Below are 25,190 nucleotides of genomic sequence, written 5' to 3' on the forward strand. Positions count from 1 at the left end.
AAAGTGCTGGGATTACAGGCATGAGCCACACTGTGCCCAGCAATAAAAACCATTTATTTTAAAAATTAAATAGAAGCTCCAATTTCATAACATATCCAGTTTGTTATAATGAGACTATAAATAAAACATACCACATACTAATCTAAAAATCTTTTTTCTTATTTATACAAAAAAAAATATAAGATTTTAGGGACTACAATTAAAGAAATGATTCATTTCAGATAATACTGTTTGAGATTATAAATTATCTACACATAACTTTTTAAATAATTCTGAAATCTAACCTACTAAGAAGAAATTTAAAACACACACACATATGTGTATATGTGTGTGTATATATATGTGTGTGTGTGTATATATGCAATTTACATAGTGAGTTTTTAAACTACTCTTTGGTGATTAAAACTTCCTTATTCTTATCTGTTAATCTATGGTAAGACCATCAAGAGTAATTTACTACCAGAAGTCTTACCTGGATTGCTATTTTGAGGATTTCTAGGTGTCTTGTTTTCTTTGTATTCAGACATTACTTGCTGAATGCTATGTGTAAAAATGAAATAAGTAAAATTACTATTTTAAAACTGATATAAAAATAATTACCAAAAATATTAAATTCTTAGAGTATTTCAAATGATATCAGTGTTAATTTTAGAATTTTAATTATCCCATACGCTTCCCATTTGTAAGCTCTACAAACTTCTCTTTAAGCTTCTAATTAAAGAAGAAAAAAATAACATGAAGTACTCATGAACTGAAGGCAGTATAGTTCAGTAAATTAACTTGCATTAGCTTTGTGGGCGGCAAGCCATCCAGGTGCCGAGGCAAGAGACCGAGGGCACGAGCTGTTCCGGTATAACAAAATATATAAAATAAGAATAGTTATACTAGATATAGATCATAGATATGATTATATATTAATATCATTCAGCATTAGTTTGTAGCAATTACTCTTTATTCCAATATTATAATAATCCTCGCTCTACAATCATAACCTAGGAAAAACCAGGCCATACAGAGATAGGAGCTGAGGGGACATAGTGAGAAGTGACCAGAAGACAACAGTGCGAGCCTTCTGTTATGCCCGGACAGGGCCACCAGAGGGCTCCTTGGTCTAGTGGTAACGCCAGCATCTGGGAAGATGCCCGTTGCCAAGCGGACCGTGGTCTAGCGGTAGCGTCAGTGTCAAGGAAAAACACCCGCTACTTAGCAGACAGGAAAAGGGAGACTCCCTTTCCCCCAGGGAGTTTAGAGAAGACTCTACTCCTCCACCTCTTGCGCAGGGCCTGACATCAGTCAGGCCCGCCCGCAGTTATCCGGAGGCCTAACCGTCTCCCTGTGATGCTGTGCTTCAGTGGTCATGCTCCTAGTCTGCCTTCATGTTCCATCCTTTACACCTGGCTCTGCCTTTTAGATAGTAGTAGCAAATTAGTGAAAGTACTAAAAGTCTCTGATATGCAGAAATAATGGCGTAACCTATCTCTCTCTCTCCTCTCTCTCTCTGCCTCAGCTGCCAGGCAGGGAAGGGCCCCTGTCCAGTGGACATGTGACCCACATGACCTTACCTATCATTGGAGATGGCTCGCACTCCTTACCCTGCCCCTTTGCCTTGTATCCAATAAATATCAGCGCAGCCTGACATTCGGGGCCACTACGGGTCTCCGCGTCTTGGTGGTAGTGGTCCCCCAGGCCCAGCTGTCTTTTATCTCTTTGTCTTGTGTCTTTATTTCTACACTCTCTCGTCTCCGCACATGGGGAGAACACCCACCAACCCTGTGGGGCTGGACCCTACAAGCCTGACATAATTGAAAGTGTCTTAACTCAGAATAAGCCCTAGCTCCATAACCAAAAGCTACTAGTTCTTGGGTAAGTTGCTTTTGTTAGGTTCAATGTCTTCTTCTAAAAAGTGAGAATTTTACTGTCTTATTTTACTAGGTTGTTATAAAAATTTAATGAGATAACATATTTTGAATGTTCAGAAAAATAGTGAAGCAATGAAATAATTTGTTCTTGAACTTTATTGGTGAAACTATCTTGGAACTGCAAATAAAATCCAATGTGTATTTTTTGTAGGTTCTAATATTGAAATGTTGTGGTACTTGGGAAATGTTATTAAGTCCTAATTTTGTTTATTAGGTGTTCTACTCTTTGTGGCTTATAATTTAAGGCATCTCATATATTTCATAGTTTGTAACTACATTTATTTATAAACCTATTATCTCATTAAATTAGATAACATAATTGTCTACTGTTACTGAATTCATCAATCATACCAAAGGCAAAAAACTAATAGATATCAAGACCTGCCTTGGACTGCTATTCCTTCTTTACAGACTCAAATTCTGAACCAGTAGATCTTTGTTAGAATGATGCTTAATCTCCATTTTTCACCTCCAACTGACATGAAAGATAAAACTCTTTTTGTAAGTTCCATGAAGGAGATGTAAATTGACATTTTCTCATTTCTGAGATACATACTAACAATGTATTTGCACACAACATCCCATGTTTTACTCAGCTCCATTCTCATTCCATAGATCACTGTATGTGAATATTTTTGTAGTGAAAATCACAATTTCAATATTAAGTGCCAACCATTTTGCTTTGACTCACGCTGTTTCCTCGGAGCTAGTCAGAAAATTGTCAAATGACTTTCCAGGGACTGCACAAAATATGGACCACTTCATGAACTTGTATGTCATCCTTATGCAGGAGCAATGCTAATTTTCTCTGTATTATTCCAGTGTTAGTATGTGTGCTGCTAAAGCAAGGACAAAACCCTACTTTACACGTGAATACTCATGAGTCATGGATGAGACTTAGCTCTGATAAACCCAATAAACCTACTTGAGATTCAGATAATTCTGTTGAATGGTTTCCTGCAAGGTAGAATATGAAAATATTTTTAAAACTTGAGGTAGAAATGCAAGTAATTAGGCCAGGCACGGTGACTCATGCCTGTAATCCCAGCACTTTGGGAGGCTGAGGGCAGGTGGATCACCTGAGGTTAGGAGTTCGAGACCAGCCTGGCAAACATGGTGAAACATCGTCTCTACTAAAAATACAAAAATTACCCAGGTGTGGTGGTGCATGCCTGTAATCCCAGCTACTCGGGAGGCTGAGGTGGGATAATTGCTTGAACCCGGGAGGCGGAGGTTGCAGTGAGTCAAGATCGCACCATTGCACTCCAGCCTGGGCAACAGAGCAAGACTCTATCTCAAAAAAAAAAGAAAAAGAAAGAAATGAAAGTAACTTGGGAGATTGTCATTATTATGGAAAACATATCGCTTGAGGATAAAACCACAAATTGAAAAAAAAAAGAAAAAGAAAACACACAAATTGGCACCCACTGCTCTAGGGAAGGATAATATAGAACCTTCCACTCCCTAAGAAAATGTGCTAAACAGCATATAAAGGTGCCTCAGAGTACAGATCTGGTAACAATGGAGTAAGAAAACACTGATCTCTTTCTGCAACATTATGTAACCTCTTTGACAGTTTAGAACAATCTCAACTAATATTTGATAGAGAAAAGACAAACAAGGGCCTCAAAGGATAACTTACCATGAAGGCCTCAGCTAAGTCTAGGCTAAGATGTGGGCTCCACATAAGGTTCTGAGTGTGGGGGAAGGTTGGTCAATTTTCTCACTATGTGTGTGGCTAAAGCTAGGATGCCCAGCTGTCAGAACAGGATGCTGGTGCTTTGGGAACAATGGCTGAGCATATATGTACGTGAACTAAAAAAAAGTTACAGCTATGAAGTCTATGTATGAATCACCATGAAAACTGAGGGCTCTGAATTAGTAAGAGAATCCCGGTGGGAAAAATCAAGCATTAACAGACTGCAGAACCACTTTGAACAGCAATAATGCAGGAAAAGAATCAATGGAAACAACAGAATGATTAGAATGTCCTTTTCTTCCCTTCCTTCCGACCGGTAAAAGATTGTCATTTTTATCCTTCTTGGACTTAGGAAACCCCTTAGGTTCTTGAAAAATTAAAAGAGGAGGGTATAGGAGATAGCCCTCAAAAGACCATACAAGATTTTCTGCTAAACTGAACATTTCAAGACCCAAATAATTAATTACAGAAATCAGAGATGTGGCACTATTTTTATCCTATGCATGTGGCTATACTTGGAGTAAAAGGGACAGTGTTGGGGTCTCTAAGGTAAAGATCTGAAAAGTCCGGAGAAAGAATTCTGCACCCATTGATACTTCTAACCAGTCCAGCCTTTTGCCTGATTTCTGGCTGATAAAGTGGACTAACTCACTGTCACTCCAAAACGACCTGAATTAAACTATAAAATCTCACCTGATGTATAGGATTCAATAGCTATAATTATTTTAAGCCTCAATTTAGTGTAAACTAGCCTTCTAATGTAAAATCTTGCCTAGTAAAAGGACTAAAAATGGCATAATCTTCTGCAGCCCATCTAAACATATCTTGGGAAAAGCACACCAGCATTTCGCTGAAGAAGAATGCTGACTATTCTTGCTGATTCACAATGTACAGCAAGAATGAGGGCTGTTTTAAAACACCAGAGAGATAAATTCTTTCTTAGGAACTTTAAGAAAGTTATTTAAAAAGCTAATTTGATATCTTTTACCAATTTAATATCTTGCCTGTCCATGTAGAATTAAACATTTACATGTACTAACAAACATAAGCATCTTGGATGCTGAAGTGTTCATCTTCATAAATTACCATCAATGCTTAAAAAAAAAAAAAAAAAGCCTCTTGTCCCAGTAGGGTATTATATCATAGAAGTTGCTAACCTAAAGTCCTTTGATGAGCAAGAAACTATGCTGAGATCCCTTATCTAATGTAGGCAAAGATTTAAAGACAGATATGTTGTAATTCAAAATCAGCTAGGGGTCAGATAAGTAAGAGCCATCTGCAGGCGGGAAACAATAATACTAATACTAACAGTAATAATAATAATCATAGTAGTTTCAGTTAATAATGCCGATACACATGGGCTAGGCACTGAATTAAATGCTATATATACATTATACATATGTGTATATGTATATACATATGTGTATGCATATACACATATATAGTGTATATGTATATATGTATACACATCTATATATGTATATATGTATACACATCTATATATGTATATATGTACGCACATATAGATGTGTCTATGTACAAACACATATAGATGTGTCTATACACATCTACATACATATACATGTGTATATATACACATATATGTGTGTATATATACGTATATACGTATATAAAATATATATACATATGTGTATATATAGATGTATATATGTATATATACACACATATATATATATATATAAAATCTTTCTTCCACACAACCACCCTTGAAGGATATATTATTATCTTCTTTTTCATATAGAAAAACATATTTGGTGATAAGTAATGTTCCCAGGTCACATTCCTAGCAAGTGAGAAAGCTAGGACTTAAACCCAGTCTTGTATGAATCTAAAGCCTAGCTCTTTTCTCTTTTTCACCCACCTATGGCTTGTGTTCATTAGAAGAAAAAGCTATTCATTTAAAGCTATATTTTCTTCCTCTGCCCATAGCAATTACAAATAAAAACATCAGGGCCAGGTGCGGTGGCTCACGCCTGTAATCCCAGCTCATTGGGAGGCCGAGGCAGGTGTATCACCTGAGGTCAGGAGTTCAAGACCATCCTTGCTAACATGGTAAAACCCCTTCTCTACTAAAAATACAAAAAATTAGCTGGGCATAGTGGCACGTGCCTATAGTCCCAGCTACTCAGGAGGCTAAAGCAGGAGAATCGCTTGAACCCTGGAGGTGGAGGTTACAGTGAACTGAGATTGCGCCACTGCACTCCAGCCTGGGTGACAGAGCGAGACTCTGCCTAAAAAAATAAATAAAACAAAAACATCAAAATACACTAGAAATGAAACAGAAAAAAACTAATGAACCCACGGTATCTGGTAATAGCAATTAACAGCCATGTAGGGATAATTTAATATTACTATTTTTCAAAGAAAGCAACTTAAAGAGTCATCTAGAAGAAAAAATGATTTTTAACTCCTATTTATGTCTAATATAGCATGTTTAAAGGAAGAGTATATAAGAAGCAGAGGTTAAAAACTACTATAAAAGGGTTAAGAAGTTCAATATTTATTAAATCTTAAAGGATACTAAAAGTTAAAATCTACACTTCATACAACTAACAAAACCAATATAAAAACACTTTGGTCAGGTCACATGACCAAAAACATCACATTACAAATAACCAACACCAGTCAATATAATAAGAGACGACGAATCCTACTATATACCGTTCTCTATGTTGCCCAGTCCAAATAATTGTTTTTCTACTTAACCAATGATTTGTGTTGATATTTTTTTACTATATCATAATAATTACAAGTTAATCTTCTTATTAATCTAATATTTCTAACGAGAGAGTGTTATCACTCTAGAATATCAGTCAGGTTTTAAAAAAAGAACTAATTACTGTACCTTTCAAACTTAACTGCAGTTAAATTTTCTTTTTGCTTTCTTAAAAATTCTATCATCTGCTGTTTTTCTTCATGTACAGCTAGCAAAAATGGTGTGAGTTCATCCTGTAAAACAGCAAGAGCAACTGATAATTCACAACATTATATATTTCTCAACTGAACTGGAAACCTTATATTTATCTAAGTAAGTAAGTCCCTTCCTTTTTATTCTTCTTTGCTTTCCCGTGTGCTGTTCCTTCCCTTGGAAAAACCCCTCCTCCTCCGCCTCACCACATGAACTCTGGTCATCTCCAAAACTCACTTCAATACCAGCTCCAATAATCTTCGCTTCTGTCATAGCACTTAGCATAGTATATTGTAATGATTTTATTGTTTTCCATGTAAACCAAGAGCTTCTTGAGGGCAGGGGCTTTATCTTTTATCTCTATATTTCCAAATCTTAAGACATATTCGTAGAAGCTTCAAGTGTTTTTATTAATGATCTAAATTATTGCGTCTAGACTAGTGTTTCTTAAGCTGCATTGCAAAGAATGTTTACTTTACCAGATGTGTAACACATCCAGCTACAGCTAGGAATAACCTAGAAAGGCTTATAGGCATGCCAATGAGAAGGTGGTTATTTATGGCAAATATAAAAAATAAGAGTTAAATATAAAGAATATTTACCATAAATAAAAAGAATATAGAATTTAGCAGTTTTTTTAAAACTTCTAAATTTTAAAATTCAACTCTGGTGCTAAGGTGATTTATATAAAATATAGGTTATATATTATAAACAAATAGAAACTGTCTTGAAAGCCTTGACATCTTTATCAAAATATACTGTTAAGACGAGAGTTGTCAAATGCTCACAACGGCAAAGGGGGTGACCTGAGTGAGGTACCTAGGTGGGCACCACGGCAAACTAGAGAACACAGGCCTCATAGAAAGGGGTAACCTCTGCACATCAGACCAAACAGTGATGTGGGCTCAAGGGACACCAGATCTGATTCTAAAGAGAAGCCTAAAATCCAGATTTGTATATGAGTCTCCTAAATTTTACATGTTGACACAATTTATGAAGGCAAGTGAAACGTACTTATGGGCCACATTTAGACCACAGCCCTTGCATTTTTAAACTTGCCGTGGATGTGTTGCCAAATGGTTGTGCATAAAGTAAGTGTTTGCATGTAAAATATTTTCTTTCTTTAGTTTCAGATGTTTTACCAAAAAACAAGTCCCCAACATGTAATAAAATTTGCTACTAAGACTCATACTACCCACTTCAATAATTTTTCTAGCATTTATTCATTTAGAATCTATTAGTAAGTAGTTTTCTGAGATTGTTAGCCAAATAGATATTTAGTTCATAGGAATGCTGAAACGAAATGATTAAAAGAATTTATGGCTGAGTGCTGTGGCCCACGCCTGTAATCCCACCACTTTGGGAGGCCGGGGCAGGCGGATCACCTGAGGTCAGGAGTTCAAGACCAGCCTGTCCAACATGGCAAAACCCTGTCTCTACTGAAAATACAAAAAATTAGCTGGGCGTGGTGGCAGGCGCCTGCAATCCCAGCTATTCAGGAGAATGAGGCAGGAGAATCTCTTGAACCCGGGAGGCAGAGGTTGCAGTGAGCTGAGATCAAGCCACCGCCCTCCAGCCTGGGGAATAAGAGCGAAACTCCATCTCAAAAAAAAAAAAAAAAAAAAAAGAATTAGAATTTGTACTCTTAGTAACTGCATGGTTTTCAGGGTTTAAAACTGTCATCCTGATTATGCCAAAACTCTATGAACAGACATACTGATATAGCCCATAATACAGCTTCAACAACAACAACAACAAAAGGTTTAGAATTTGCTACAATTCTAATTGAGGAAACTCCACTTGTAATAAAGATTTATTGGCTTAATTACCTGAATGGTAACAAAGAGATGTGAAGTCCTGAAGGGGTCAGCCTCCACTTAGTGAAATACTGCCCAGGCTGAGTGCACTAGCTCATGCCTGTAATCCCAGCACTTTTGGAAACTGAGGCAGAAGGACTGCTTAAGCAACCCAGTTTGAGACCAGCCTGGGCAATATAGTGAAACGCTGTATGTACAAAAAATTTAAAAATTGGCTGGGCATGATGGTGCATGTCTGTAGTCTCAGCTATTCAGGAGGCTGAGGTAGGAGGATCACTTGAGTTCCAGGAGGTTGAGGCTGCATTGAGCTGTGATTGTGCCACTGCACTCTAGCCTAGGTGACAGAGCAAGATCCTGTCTCAAAAAAATTTTTTAAATGAAAGACTACCCATAGCAAATTTATAAAGACCTGCTGAATGGCAGTAAATAATTAATGGTGGGAAGGAAAAGGTGTTATTCTGTAAGCTGATAGATATTGCCAATAATATTTCTTTTAGCTTCCCAACCACAAAGGTAAAGAAAAATGGGCTAATATTATGGAAAAGGACAGATTTAAAGGAAGTAGTACCTATCAGACTCCAACTCTTCTAGAGATTTCTTAACTCTAGAAGAGCAATTTATATATTACACTTATCTATTCAGTGATTCTTAACCAGGCATGTGTCAGAATTTTGAGGAATTTGCCGTTATTTAGTCAGCAACGGGGTCTTACTATGTTGCCCAGGCTAGACTCAAACTCCTTGGCTCAAGCAGTAGCCCCACCTCAGCCTCCTGAGTAGCTGGGACTGTAGCTATGTTTCACCATGCCTGGCTCCAAGGAAACATTTGTTAACATGTATGTCTAGGCTTTATTAGATTTACTATATCAGAATCGTCAGAGGAGAGGTTAGCTTTGTAGAATTTTTTATATTTCCCTAGGTTACGGTGATGCACAATTCTAGCTAAGAACTAGTGCAGTCGACAATTACTTCCATCATCTCTCACCACATGACCAGTTACCTTTATCTTTGAGGATTTGGCCAAAAAGAGGAAAGACTAAAAGAGAGTTTTTACTCTCTGTTTTACATTTACTGAGAGTTTTTTCTCTCTCTTTTACATTTACTGAAAACTCCGCATAATTTGTTTGGGTAGGAATAGAACAGGGACTAGTAAACTCAAGATCCAACTTGACTTTGCTATTTATAAGCTCCTTATCTTCCACCTTCCCCTCAGGACAGTCTAGATTTGAGAGCAGTGTTTAGACATTTATCTAAGCAGCTGTTTCTGCCAGCATAGGATAAGTCAGTTAATTACTTGCTTAAGGGTTTCCCACTTCATCACCACCTATTCACAGCCAAACTGGTTTCCTCACGGTCCTCCTAAAATTGATCTCTAGATGAGTGAACAACTATTAACTCTCTCCCAAACTGAAAACTATTATCCCCAAAACTGAAAAGAATCTTGTCTAGACACATAAACTGGTAACAAACAGAAAGCAAACAACAACAAAAAAACTCTTCTCGGTATTTTCCCTCAATTACCTAATTTCCAGATTGGTCTGCATATTTCTGGTTGCTCTCCTTACCCTTTCCATTTTTCCCTTTTAAGCCCTGGCACTGAGAGTTAAATCATTTTCATATATATTACTCTGTGTAGGAACTTGGAACTTATCAACAGCATCAAGATTTCTGTTTATTTAAAATGTGTTAGTTTTCCTGGCATTTTAAGATAAAGCCTATTTTCAGAGCAAATTTCACTTTCTAGGGTAATTGCATAATAATTAGAAAAAAAATACTTGGAAGGAAAAAATTTAAAAGAATTACCTTTTCAAATTCAGTGTTTTCAAAACTTTTACCATAAATACATTTAAAAAGATATACCCTCTAATGCTTCTTTAAAAGTCTCAATATTTAAAGTAACATTTTATAATTATTTCCAAATATTTTTATTCAGCTTATGCTTGAGCTTCCAAATATGGGAAACTGACCTGTACATAAGTCAATGTTAAAACAAATGCATTTCAAATATTTTGAAAATAAAGTTGGTTGATCTATACCTTGTTTGCTGTTTCAATATTGGCATGGTGTAAAAGCAGTTTTTTTGTCATTGGGATATCCTCATTGTAGGTGGCATAGTGTAAGGTAGTATTGCCATAGACATCTGGAAAGTCTGGGTCGGCGCCGTGTTCTAGTAAAATAGTCGCACATTCCTTTTCCTGGCATTGTACCGCCTGTCAGTATTAGACCAAGCAATAGATTGTAAATTCTAGGAGTTCAAAATAAGCATTCTACAAGTTTCAGCAATGAGTTCTGTTTAAATGAGATGGATTTTATTTTATCCTATGTATTTGTATCAAATCCATCTCATGCTGAAATCGTTGACTACTATGTACCTTTAGCAGAGCTGTCCTGTTTTTGTTGTCAAAGACATCAAGTTGACATCCTCTGTCTACCAGAAGAGCTACCACTTCTGGATGGCCATTGGCACAGGCCAAATGCAGAGCAGTCCTATAAGAGAGAGACGACATTTTTAGGAAACTATTGGAAATCATAAAATCATAAAATCATCTAAAAACATAAAATCATCTATATAATTATAAACATTGAGTAGCATGTGATTTCTCTGCCTTCCAAACAAATATTTAATTTTTTGTGAAGAAATCACACTTTTTACTCTCTCTTATTACTCACTACATTAATGAAAGAGCAGCCTATTTCAATAGAAAGACCTTGGCTTTTGGATTCAGTAAAACTTGGACCGGAATCCTACTTTAAACTCTGTCACTTCCGACTTATTGCTTAGCCTTTTTTGCCTCAATTTCCTCATTAATAAAATGGGGTTAAAAATACTGGCTGTCTCACAGGACACTGTTGTGATGCTTGCATGAGACTGTACAAAGTATTTAGACAGTTCCTAGCACAAATAACAGCTCAGTATTTCTTAGATATTACAATTTCTACTAATACTACTACTTAACAAATACGAGATTTTGGTTAAGTAAAATGATACAATTATATCTTCTTTGAGATATGTTTAAAGATTAGAGGTAACATTGTATTTTGATCATTCTAAGTTGCTCACTTGCTCATATTTTAACATCCTTGACACTGGAATCCCACTTACAATTCTTGACTTATTACAACTAAAATTGGCAACATTTAAATAATTCTCTTATTGAGACATAAAATGATGGGGCATCACAGAATCCATGGTGCCTTGCAATAAGTAGAATTGGTATATACAACACATCTAGGGCCGTTCTAGTCATATAAATGGCATTTAAATAAATTTTAGTTCTTAAAAGTACTACGGAATGACAGGACTGAAAATAAAGATGACAACAAATGTTTAAAACAAACTCATTCTTACTTTGATTTTCAAAAAAAAAAAACACTTTAAGCCAAAAGAAATTCAGAATTCAAATGAAAGCATATGGCTTATTTTATTTTCTATTTAGATTTATAGAATGGATGTAAATCAGGCACTTTCAATGATTAATAGTCACATTTAAGACTGTTATAAACTTTCAAAAGAGTAGTTAGAAGTTATATTTTGCGGCCGGGCACAATGGCTCATGCCTGTAATCCCAGCACTTTGGGAGGCCGAGGCAGGCAGATCACCTGAGGTCAGGAGTTCAAGACCAACCTGGCCAACATGGTGAAGCCCTGTCTCTTCTAAAAATACAAAAATTAGCCAGATGTGGTGGCGCACGCCTGTAATCCCAGCTACTCAGGAGGCTGAGGCAAGAGAATCACTTGAACCCAGAAGGCGGAGGCTGCGGTGAGCCAAGATCAGCCAAGATTGTGCCATTGCACTCCAGCCTGGGCAACAGAGACTCGGTCTCAAAAAAAAAAAAAAAAGTTCTATTGTGCTGTTTTCCACCTTCAGAAATGCTTAAAGGAGGAAGGAAAAGCTTTAGTTGAGATTAAGTTATAATACTCCAATTTTAAATCTCTCAGCTTGCTCAAGCTAGGCAGGTAAATATGAAGTTTTTAAGGATGAAAGCGTCCTGAAAGATAGTAGAATATGTGCACTACATAACAGGTGTCCAGCCTCTGTTTGATGAATAAATCGATTGAAAGAATGGAAGCTGTGCGTGGTGCCTCATGTCTGTAATTGCAGCTCTTTGGGAGGCCAAGGTGGGAGGATTACTTGGGCCCAGGAGTTTAAGACCAGCCTGGACAACATGGCGACACCCTGTCTCTACAAAAAGTACAAAAATTAGCCAGGCATGGTGCACACACCAGCAGTCCCAGCTACTCAGAGGCTGAGGAGAGGATCACTTGAGCACAGGAGGTCGAGGCTGCAGTGAACCATAATTGTGCCACTGCACTCCAACCTGGGTGAGCTCCTGTCTCAAAAAGAAAATTATTTTATTTTAAAAAACAATGGAAAAATACAGTTGGGGAGTTCAACATTTTTAAGGAAAACTCCCATAAGATAAAGCAATACTTTTGTAATAGTAATAATCACTTATATTTGCTATTTTTTATTTTCATAAGGACACAACTAAAATTTTTAATCTATTTTTTCACATATGTAGTAAATCTGTATATAATAAAAACATACGTATGTAATGAAAATGTACTCATAATAAAACCTTTAAGCACAGATAAAAGGATTCCCCCTTCTCCAAAAGAGGCTAAAAGTTAACTAAAAGTTAACCAAACCACAAAAATAAAATAATAGAAAGTGAGAAATTATTTTTATCTAGGCAAGTTTCATGTATTCTTCTTTTCCCAAGGATTATTTTATTAATAATAAGCCTTTACTATAACTTTTATACGTGCTCATCGCAGAAATCACAGACAAGAAAAAAAAGGTACTTACAGTACAAATGCCCAGAAATAAATGTATTCATATTTGGTACATATTTTCAGCTAAAACAAGAGCATAGTCTGTGTGTATGTACACTCAAAATAATTTTTTCTCAATTTGCATAGTGAAGTACATCTTCACATGTCAAAATAAGTCTGTATCTAGTCACACCTTCAACGGCTACTATTCCATCCTGTGGATGCACTGAAATTTAGTTCTAAAATCCACCACATGAGTTTTTCTTAATACACTGAGGTTTTAAGCAGTACTGAGAAAAACAAATTGGATGTATCTCTATTTTTTACAAATATTTCAGTATAATGGAATTGATGAGTGAAGGGCATATATGTTTTTTTAAATGTGTTGCTTATCACCAAATTCTCTACTTGAAAAGTCATCAGCAACTTAAACTTTAAGCAGCCGTATAAGTACCACTGTCTTCATCTTCACAAACTTTGTGGATAGGAAACAGTATTTTATTTCTTTTTTAACATGAATTACTTCTCTTACAAGAAACACTAAATATTTTTTCCTATGTCACTTATAGATCTACAAAAGAAGTACTTTGCCCAAATTTAGAATTATTTTCTTGTTGATTTGAATTATCTGTAATATGAAGATACATTTTTCACCTGATGTGTATGTAGTATATGTGTGTGTGTTATATGTATGTAGTGTAAATATTTTGCAAGTAGGTTGTCTTTTTTTCTTATTTACAGAGTGTTTTAAGTTTTATTTTGCTAAATCAACCTGCAGAATGCTTGCTTGTGAAGTTCTTAAGAAGGTCTTTGTCAACATATAAATGTATCTATATAAATAGGCATGTGTGTCTTCTTCTGGTACTTTCCTTATTTTGTATACTTAAAACGTTTGATCTATATTTCATCAGGAACTTATTTTTGTGACATAAAAATCTAGTTCGTTTTCTCCAGACAGCAGGCATTTCATTTATGAATAATTCACCCTTCCTACTAATCTAAAATGTCAACATTATCAAGTTCTAAATTCTTACATATATTTGGGCAATTCTAGATCTTCTATTCTGTTTCATTCATTTATCTGTCTTTTCAGCTGTTAATAAACAATCTGTGGAAATTAATAGCACATTTTGATATATAGAAAGGCCAGTCTTTCTCACCTCATTACAAAAAACATTTTCATGTCATCATAATAGTAAAACACAGACAACAAGTTTAATTTTAAAATGTTAAAACTTTGATATTTTTGTCTGGTTTACATAAAGTTGATAGACAAACAGCTCACATCTTGAGAAAAACGAATCTCCCTACTCAAGAACAGGAACGACTTCCCACTTCAAAGTTTCCTTCTAAGGTTCCTCAGTAAAGAACGTAATTAGGTAGATGTACATTTATATAAAAATAAATATGAGATATAATCTGAAGAATTTTTAGCCCAAAAGTTGAAATGTCATGGGAACTATTGCTCTCCTTATGCACCTGTCTATAGCGTATATAACATTATGTTGGCCAGGGGCAGTGGCTCACGCCTGTAATCCCAGCACTCTGGGAAGCCGAGGCAGACGGATCATCTGAAGTCAGGAGTTGGAGACAAGCCTGGCCAACATGGTGAAACCCCATCTCTACTAAAAACACAAAAATTGGCCGGGAGTGGTAGCGTGCACCTACAATCCCAGCTGCTCAGGAGGCTCAGGCAGGAGAATTGCTGGAACCAGGGAGGCAGAGGCGGCAGTAAGCCAAGATCGCGCCACTGCACTACAGCCTGGGCAAAAAGAGCGAAACTCGTCTCATAAAAAGAAAAAAATATATGTTTTGAAATGTGTCCATTCAACATAAAGTGCTGTATAGACTTAATTAACCCCTCCAAGGTTTCCCCAGGCCAGGTGCTGTGGAGCCTGCGGAGGCAGGAAAGCCAGGACCCCGGGGTCAAGAGGGCTCGCCCCCCACCCCACATCCACCCGCCAAAATGGGGGCGCTTCTCCCACACACCCGCCTCCTCCCAGTCCCCGCCCCCAGCCCCAGCTCCTGTCACCTTTTCTTCTTGTCTCTCTCATCCAAGTCAGCGTTCCCGCGTGAAAGGATGCGCTCCACCTTGGAGACTTCACCCAGGCTGGCAGCTCTGTGGAGCTTGCCGAGGTGTTTCTCTCGGATATTGTACCCGCACTGGGCGAAGGGGCTGTCATCGCGCTCGGCGACATCGTCCCCCCTGCAACACCACCAGCAGGTGAAGGAGCCAGAGGGCCCCTGGGCCTTCTGGCCCCCGAGGCCAGAGCTCCTCTTCATGGCGGAGGCTATCAGAGACACCTCAGCACCAGTCCGCCTATCACAGCCTCAGGGGCCCAATAAGACCAAGCCACTCTGGTCAGCCGCCACCTCCAACCAGGAAATTTCGCGGTTTCCAAAGTCAGAGCCAATAACAAGCGAAGCCAACCAGCCAAGCCGCGCCAAGCAAAGCCGGTAAGCCCGACTGCGCATGCGCACCTCTAACAGCTCCGTCACTGCTCGTGCGCACAATCAACAGGTGGCCAACCGTTGTTGGCCTGAGGTGGCATTGCAACCTGGCTCTAGCTGCATGCAGCCACAGTTCAGAAGCAGTTATGCTTAACCTGAGACCTCCCTGAAGGCACACAGATCTGTGTCCATAAAGGCATGCCTGCTAACAATAGTCCCATTGTGAATCTTAAAGCACCTCTGTAACCTAGGTGATTTGGGTGGTGCTAAAGGTATTCAGTTTTATAAGGGAAGCAGACCATAAAAGTTCAGAAAATGTGCAGCCTAACAATGTGATAGAAAAGAAAATCCCATTTTCTGAGAAGAAATTCAAGCCAGCTGCAGATATTTCCATAAGTAAGGAGGAGCTGAATGTTAATCACCAAGATAATGGGGAAAATGTCTCCAGAGCATGTCAGAGGTCTTCACAGCAGCCCCTCCCATCATAGGCCAAGAGGCCTAGGAGGAAAAAGAGGGTTTCCTGGGTGAGGCACAGGGTCCCCATGCTGCATGCAGCCTAGGGACTTGGTGCCCTGCATCCCAGCCACTCCAGCAGTGGCTGAAAGGGGCCAACAGAGAGCTCAGGCTGTGGCTTCAAAGGGTGCAAGCCCCAAGCCTTGGCAGCTTTCACATGGTGTTGAGCCTGCGAGTGTACAGAAGTCAAGGATTGGGGTTTGGGAACCCCCGTCTAGATTTCAGAGGATGTACAGAAACGCCTGGATGCCCAGGCAGAAGTTTGCTGCAGGGGCAGGGCCCTCAGGGAGAACCTCTGCTAGGGCAGTGCAGAAGGGAAATGTGGGTTTGGAGCCCCCACACAGAGTTCCTACTTGGGCATAGCCTAGTGGAGCTGTGAGAAGAGAGCCACTGTCCTCCGGACCCCAGAATGGTAGATGAACTGACAGCTTGCACTGGACACCTGAAAAAGCTGCAGACACTCAATGCCAGCCAGTGAAAGTGGCCAGGAGGGTGGCTATACCCTGCAACACCACAGGGGCAGAGCTGCCCAAGGCTGTGGGAGCCCACCTCTTGCATCAGCGTGACCTGGATGTGAGACATGGAGTCAAAGGAGATCATTTTGGAGCTTTAAGATTTGACTGCCCCGCTGGATTTCGGACTTGCGTGGGGCTTATGGCCCCTTTGTTTTGACCAATTTCTCCCATTTGAAATGGCTACCCAATGCCTGCACCCCCAGTGTATCTAGGAAGAAACCAACTTGCTTTTGATTTTACAGGCTCACAGGCAGAACGGACTTGCCTTGTCTCAGATGAGACTTTGGACTGTGGACATTTGAGTTAATGCTGAAATTAGTTAGGACTTTGGGGGACTATTGGGAAGGCATGATTGTGTTTTGAAATGTAAGGACATGAGATTTGGGAGGGACCAGGGGCGGAATGATATGGTTTGGCTGTGTCCCCACCCAAATCTTATCTTGATTTCCCAGTTGTGGGAGGGACCTGGTCAGAGGTAATTGAATCGTGGGGGCAGGTCTTTCCTGTGCTAATCTTGTGACAGTGAATAAATCTCATGAGATCTGATGGTTTTATAAAGCAGAGTTTATCTGCACAAGCTCCCTCTCTTTTTGCCTGCTGCCATCCACGTAAGACGTGACTTGCTCCTCCTCACCTTCCACTGTGATTGTGAGGCCTCCCCAGCAACATGGAACTGTAAGTCCATTAAACCTCTTTCTTTTGTAAATTACCCAGTCTTGGGTATGTCTTTATCAGCAGTATGAGAACAGACTAATACACCATCCAAGACCAACTCAGCCTGGATTTTGTTGTCCATATCATTATCAGCATTTTGGTCAAAACCATTCAACAAGTCCCTAGGGAGTTCCAAACTTTCCCACATTTTCCTATCTTCTTCTGAGCCCTCCAAACTGTTCCAACCTCTGCCTGCTACCCAGTTCCAAAGTTGCTTCCACATTTTCAGGTATCTATCTTTTGAGCAGCACCTCACTCTACTGGTACCAATTTACTGTATTAGTCCATTTTTATAACTGCTGATAAAGACACAGCCAAGACTGGGCAATTTACAAAGGAAAGAGGTTTAGTGGACTCACATTTCCGCGTGGCTGAGGAGGCCTCACAATCATGGTGGAAGGTGAAAGGCACATCTCACATGGCAGCAGACAAGAGGAGAGAGCTTGTGCAGGGAAACTCTCCTTTATAAAACCATCAGATCTCGTGAGACTTATTCACTATCACGAGAATAGCACAGGAAAGACCCGCCCCATCATTCAATTACCTCCCACTGGGTCCCTCCCACAACATGTGGGAATTGTGGGAGCTACAATTCAAGATGAGATTTAGGTGGGGACACAGCCAAACCACATCAAATGCTAATGAAAAACACAAAAAAAGTTAGAAGTATAAATGTCACTGGAAATGGTAAATACATAGTGAAATTCAGAATACACTAATACTGTAATGTTAGTGTACAAATCACTTTTAACTCTAGTACAAAAGCTACAAAATAAAAGCATTAAAATAAGTAGAGCTACAATAACTTGTTAATGAATACACAGTATAAAAAGTTATAAAGTATAATATATATAGTAATAAAATGTGTGAAAGGGAGAAAAACTGTGGAGTTTTTTTCTATGGATAGATGTTAAATTGTTATCATCTTAAACTAGACCTTTAAAATATAAGACATTTTATCTAAGTATCATGATAACCTCTAGGAAAAAACTGTAGTAGATACACAAATGGAAAAAAACATCAAAACATAAAAACAACAAAAACAAATCCAAAAATTAACAGAAGACAGCATGAGAAAAAAAGAAACTATAAAACAGAAAACAACAAAACTATAATAGTAAATCCTTATGTATCAATAATTACTTTACATATAAAGAGATTAAATTATCCAATAAACAGACACTGGTATAGACTAAATGTCACCTCCAAAATTTAGGATAAAATTTAATAGCCATTGTGATGGAATTAAGAGGTGGGATCTTTAAGAAATGGTTAGGCCATTGGGACTCTGCCCTCATGAATTAATTAATGTCCTTATGGGAGTGTGTTAATTAACACAAAAGTGAGTCTGTTATAAAAGGGAGCTCTCTTCTCCCTCAGGCCTTTGGCCATGTTATTAGGCAGCAAAAGGGCCTTCACCAGATAACAGTGTCATTTTCTTTGCCTTCCAAGCTCCTGGAATCATGAGCCAAATAAACTTCCCCTGTTTATAAATTAGCCAATCTGTGGTATTCTATTATAGAAAACAAAACAGACTAGAATAAACACAGAGTGGCTAAATGAATTTTTTTTAAACAAACAGTATGCTGCTTACAAGAGACTCACTTTTGATTTAAGGACAAACACCTTAAACTTAAAGAATAGAAACCATACTGCATGCAAACAACAACCAAGAGTCAGGAGTGGTTGTTCGTTATATTAGACAAAACACACTTCCATGCAAAAATCTGTCACAAGAGGAAAGGAGTTCACTACCTGATGATAAAGAAGTTAATTTGTTAAGAAGATATACAAATTAAAACCATGTATGCACCCAACACTGGAGCACCCAAATATATAAAGCAAACATTAACATACCTGTGGTGAGAAAATGAAATGCAATAACAGGGAACTTCAATGTCCTATTTACAATAAAGCATGGAATATTCTGAGAGAAAACTAATAAAAAAAAGAGTTCACTTATATAACACCATAAACTAAATAGACAATATTTTATCAAACAGTATGAGAAAACACATTCTTCTCAAGAATACATGGAATATTCTCCGGGACAGATCATATGTTAAACCAAAAATAGAAAACAAGTCTTTTTAAATTTAAGATTAAAATTATATCAAGTTTTTGATCACAATGGTGTAAAACTAGAAAATCAACAGCAGGAGGAAAACTAGAAAGCTCACAAATGTGTATGATACAGCGTGGATGTTTTGTCTCCCACCACAAAACTCATGTTGAAAAGTAATCCCCAATCTTGAAGGTGGAACCTAATATGGGGTGTTTGAATAATAGGGGCAGATCCCTCAAGAATTCTTTGATGCTGTCCTTGATAGTGAGATCTTATGAGATCTGGTTGTTTAAAGGTGTGTAGCACCTCCCAACTCAGTCTCGTGCTCCTGCTCTTGCCATGTGACTGCCTGTTCTCCCTTTACCAATTGCCCTGATTGCAAACTTCCTGAGGCCCTCGCCAGATGCCAAGCAGCCTGCAGAACTGTAGGCCAATTAAGTCTCTTTTCTTTATAGAATGCACTAATACAGTGTTGACATTAAACAACATGCTTCTGAACAACCATGAAATCAAAAGGGAAATAAAAAATTATCTTGATACAAATGAAATTGGGAACACAAGAAACCGAAACTTCTGAGATGTAACAAAAGCAGTTCTAGGACAGAGGTATAAAATAATAAAGTTCTACAATAAGGAAAGCAAAGATCTCAAATAAGCAATCTAACTGTAATCCTCAAGGAGTTTGATCAAGAAGAACAAAATAATCCCAATGTTGGCATAATTATGGAAATAATAAGAATTAGAGCAAAAGGAGAGAGAGACTAGAAAAATAAAAAATATCAAAAAACTAAGAGTTGAGTCTTTTAAAAAAAACAAAATGAACAAACTTTTCCTAGATTATCCAAGGGAAAAAAAGAGAAGGGACTCAAAAAATTATTAATGAAAAAGTAGTCATTCCAGCTGATATCACAGAAAGAGAAAAAATAAGAAACTATTATGAACAATTACATAACAAAAAAAGGTAACTTAGAAGAAACTGATTCTTAGAAAGAACACCACATTGTGAAGAAACAGAAATACCCAAAAGACTAATAATGAGAAAGAAGACAGAGGAAGTACTCAGAAATCTCCCAATTTAAAAAAAAAGCCCATGACCAAATGACTTCATGGGTAAACTGTATCAAGCATTTAAAGAAGCAATGTCAACACTTCTCAAACTCTTCCAAAAAACTGAAAGAAAAAAGCACTTTCAAACTCATTTTATGAGGCCACCAACATCTCATACTGAAACCAGATAAGGACACCACAAAAAAGGAACAAAACAATATTCCTTATAAAGATACAAGCAAAAATTCTCAACAAAATACTAGATACCAAATTCAAAAACACATTAAAAGGATCAGACATCATTATCAAGTAGGATATATCCCTGAGATGCAAGAATGTTTTAACATACACAATTTAAATGATACACCACAATAACAAAAAAAGAAAATCATACAATCCTCTCAAAAAATTTATTAAAAGCCTATAACAGAAGTAAATACATTTTCATAATAAAAACTCCAAACAACATACATACAAAAGTATCCACCTCAACAGAGTAAAGTAAACAGTGAAATGCTGAAAGTTTCCTCTAGTATCAGAAACAAGACAGGGGTGTCCAATCTCAACACTTCTATTCAATATAGTAGTGAGAAATCAAGCCAGAACAATTAGGTAAGAAAAAGAAACAAAAAGGCATTGAAATCAGGAATAAAGAAGTAAAATTCTCGCTGTTTACAAATGAAGTGATTTTAAAATACAGAAAACCATAAAGACTATACCAAACAAACAAACAAAAAATAGAGCTAATATATCCATTCAGTAAAGTTGAGGCCACAAAAATATACAAAAATTAGTTGCATTTCCATATACTAACAATAAACTGAGAAAAAAGTAACAAAAAATCTTATTTACAATAGTATCAAAATTTTTTTTTAAGTTTATAACTTCATTTAACAAAAGAAGTGAAAGATCTGTCCGGTAAAATCTATAAAACATTGATGAAAGTAATTGAAAAAGACACAAATGGAAAAATATCCCTTCTTCATGGATTGGAAAAAATAATATTGCTAAAATGTCCATACTTCACAAAGTGATTCACAGATCCAATGAAATCTGTATTAACATTTTAATGGCATTTTTCACAGAAATAGAAAAAATTATAAAACTTCTATGGATTCACAAATAACTCCAAATAGCCAACGCAATCTTGAAAAAGAAGAATAAAGCTAGAGGCATCACATTTCTTCATTCCAAACTATTACACAGCTATACTAATCAGGAGTATGGTACTGACGTAAAAACAGACACATAGATCAATGGAATAGAATACAAAAACCAGAAAGAAACCCATGTGCATACAGTCAACTATTACTTTGACAAGGGCACCAAGATACACAAAGGGGAAGTATAGTCTCTTCAACAAATAATGCTAAAAAAGGCAGTCATTTGCAAAAGACTAAAATTTACTTATACCATGTACAAAAATTAACTCAAAAGAATTAACACTTAAATGCAAAACCAGAAACTGTATAACATCCAGAACAAAGCATAAGGAACAATCTCTTTGACACTGGCCTTGGCAATAATTTTTCTGGCTATCACATCAAAAAATCACAAGCAACAAAACGCAAAAAATAAAAACAAGTAGCATTAAATCAAACAAAAAAGTGTGTGCACAGCAAAGAAAACACAGAACATGAAAAAGCAACCCAGGGATTGGGAGAAAATAGATCTGATAAGAGTTTTATATCCAAAATATTAAGAATCTCACACAATTCAATAGCAAAAAAAAAAAAAGTAAATCTGACAAAAATTTGCAAAGGACTCAAGTAGACATTTCTCAAAATATGACATGGAAGTGGCAAACAGGTTTATAAAAAGGTTCTCAATGTTATTATTCATCAGGAAAATGCAAGTAAAACCTCAATGAGATATCACCTCACACTTGTTAGTATAACTGCTGTCAAAGAGTCAATAAATAAATATTCACACTTGTTGGAATGACTGCTGTCAGAGTCAAGAAATATTAACAGTAAGAGTCAGAGTGAGGAGAAAAGAAAACCCTTGTACACTGTCAGTGGAAATGTAAATTGATTCAGCCATTATGAAAAATGGCATGAAGGCACCTCAAAAAAATTAAAAATAGTATTATATGAACCTTCAATCTTCTAATTGTATAACCAAAGGAACTAAAATCATATGTCAAAGATATATCTGTACTCCTATGTTCATAGCCAATTATCCACAATATATAGAATATTATTCAGACATAATGAAGAAGGTACTGCAATTTCTGACAATATGGATGAATAAACAAGGTAGACATTATGGTAAGAAATACAAACTTCCATTTACAAGATAAGTTCTGAATATCTAATGTATAGCATTGTAAATATAGTTAATGATACTCTATAGTAGCAGTCCCCAACCTTTTCAGCAGCAGGGACCAGTTTTATGGAAGACAATTTTTCCATGGATGGAGATCGAGTTGGGGGTGGTTTTGGGATGAAGCTGTTTTACCTCAGATCATCAGGCATTAGATAGATTCTCATAAAAAGCACACAACCTAGATCTTTTGCATGCACAGTTCACAAAAGGGCTCACACTCCTATGAGAACCAAATGCTGCTGCTCATCTGAGAGGAGGCAGCGATCAGCCAGTAATGCTCGCTGGCCCAATGGTCACACCTCCTGCTGTGTGATCGGATTCCTCACAGGCCACAGACCAGTACTATAGACCCCTGCACTATAGTACACTTCAGATTTGTTAACAGTGTACATCTTAAGAGTTCTCACCACGCACACAAAAATTGGCATCTAATGTGAGATGACTGATGTGGTAATTAACTTTGCTGTGTTAGTCATTACACAAGGTGTATGTATATCAAATCATCAAGATGTACCCTTTAAATAGATAACATTTATATTTGTGGAAAGAATCATATGCCTAGAAAGAAAAAAAAAGGAACTGAAGGACACATTCTCAGTAAGCTTCATACTGAACCAGACAAAATTATAGAATGATAGTTATTAAGATATAAGGCAACAGTTCAGAGTTTATTATATACTGGACAATGTTCTAAGCTCCCCATAGACAAAAATTTAGATAAGAATTCTACATAATAAGTAATACACATTAAGCTATTTTACATTTGTGGAATTTATGCCTATAGAGTTTAAATTTCTCATCTTAGCTCAGGTGAGGAAAAATGAAAAGTTGAAGTGAAACATAAGATTAGATTTTCTTAGATTTGGGAAGATGCTTTGTATTTTGATAAAATTACTGCATCTTAATTTCTATAGGATCACCTCGGAAACCACAACAGGATTAAAAATTAATGTATCAGAAAATATGTGACATCTATCCACAGAATTCCTGGGACTTCTGAAAAAAATTCCACTGTCCATCACTCCCCTCACACACTTCTGACATGAGGCAAAACCAGAACTTCAGAAGTGGTTTCACATAGAGGTAGAAACATGCACAGACTTTCCCAGAGCCCCCAAATCAATGGAAGAACAGTCAGATCACGCAGGCCCTCACAGGCCAAGGGGAGCACTTTGGCTGTCACTGTGAATATGATGGTGGATCACAGAAGAGGAAGGAGAATCATCAGATAATTTAAGAGCATGGGACAGATGATGTCCCTCTTTGACAGCAAGGGAAAGAAATAAACCCAGGTGTCTCAAAAATCATTTCCATTGGAGAACTTCCCAATTCACACTCCCAGGTCTGGTTCTTTCTTGACTTCTGGACCTCTCGTCCATGTCATCTACTTCATTCACTCCCACCTACCTGGCTGGATGGCTACTGTCTCCTCACTCTTCACATTCCAAGGCTCTTTCCTTTGCTCCAAAAAGGTGATCAGGTCTGGCTTAGAGACAACAAGACCTGTTTTATTGGAAAAATAAGCATTACTCTTACCGAGGGTTCTTTTTATTTTTTATTTTTATACTTTTTTTTGGCCCCACAGGACAGGATTAATTTCTAACTTAGTACTGTGCTCAGTAGAAAAAAGAAGACATTATAGAAGATTCTTGAAAAGTATTTCTGAAAATACTGTTTCCTACCAGCTTCTTTAGAATATTTAGGAAGCACTTTAAATCTGGGGATCCTGAGCTTCTCTTGCAAATCTGACTGAATCAAAAACAAACCAAAAAAAAAATTGGACTTTAAAGTGTAAGCAACAATAGTTTATGTCAACCAATTTCTAGAATCACGACTAGAGTGAAACTTGTACATCACCTCAAATAAAAAGGCAAATGTCAAAATCAAACATTATGAAATTTTTTCTACATCAACAAAACCCCTATTTTTTTCCTGAAAACAAGAATCTAAAACTAACTCATACAAAGCACAAGATCCCAAGGGACATTCCGAAAAGAAAAGAAATAAAACTCTTAGTTATTAGACATTCTGAAGGCAAGTTATCCTCACCCAGAGAGACCAGGTTTCTGTAGTTTTCTAACATCACATCCTGAAACAAATTCTTCTGAGCTGGTTCCAGGTGTTCCCACTCCTCCAAAGAGAATTCTACGGCCACATCCCTGAATGTCAACAGTCCCTGAAATAAAAATAAAGAATACATTGACCATGTGGCCATGGCAGAGTTCTTCATTTGTCCCAAGATGAAATGACAGTTATTGATTCTGACTTATATGAGTGACCTGAATTATTCAGTAAGATCATTTTTAACACAGTAATATTTTCTAATGTAGTCTCAAACTCTGTGGAAAGAGAATAACATAAAATCCACGAAACTAGTGTAGATATTTATATCGAATGTAAAATATAAAACTAAGGCAT

General features: G+C 37.2%; 1 protein-coding gene and 1 non-coding gene across 4 annotated transcripts in view; both read right to left on the reverse strand.

The window, feature by feature from the left end:
- LOC116470589 (coiled-coil domain-containing protein 144A-like) overlaps positions 1-24,252 on the reverse strand; it is a 75,750-nt gene extending 51,498 nt beyond the window's left edge. For 2 of the 3 annotated variants that reach the window (XM_032156040.2, XM_058440959.1), the window contains exons 1-5: positions 15,172-15,591; positions 10,736-10,850; positions 10,400-10,573; positions 6,485-6,588; positions 473-540 (exon numbers count right to left, since the gene is read on the reverse strand). In XM_032156040.2, the coding sequence (XP_032011931.2) occupies positions 473-540; positions 6,485-6,588; positions 10,400-10,573; positions 10,736-10,850; positions 15,172-15,422 (712 nt within the window). In that variant the 5' untranslated portion in view covers positions 15,423-15,591. Of the gene's footprint in view, positions 1-472; positions 541-6,484; positions 6,589-10,399; positions 10,574-10,735; positions 10,851-15,171; positions 15,592-24,179 lie in introns of those variants that run through there. The other variant, XM_058440960.1, reaches the window with a different exon arrangement.
- On the reverse strand, positions 2,665-2,767 carry LOC116472010 (U6 spliceosomal RNA). Its single transcript, XR_004248935.1, has one exon. It is a non-coding gene; the product is annotated as a U6 spliceosomal RNA (small nuclear RNA).
- Positions 24,253-25,190: the final 938 nt, after the last annotated feature.

Source organism: Hylobates moloch, unplaced genomic scaffold, assembly GCF_009828535.3.
Source record: "Hylobates moloch isolate HMO894 unplaced genomic scaffold, HMol_V3 SCAFFOLD_6, whole genome shotgun sequence".
NCBI classification, from domain to species: domain Eukaryota; kingdom Metazoa; phylum Chordata; class Mammalia; order Primates; family Hylobatidae; genus Hylobates; species Hylobates moloch.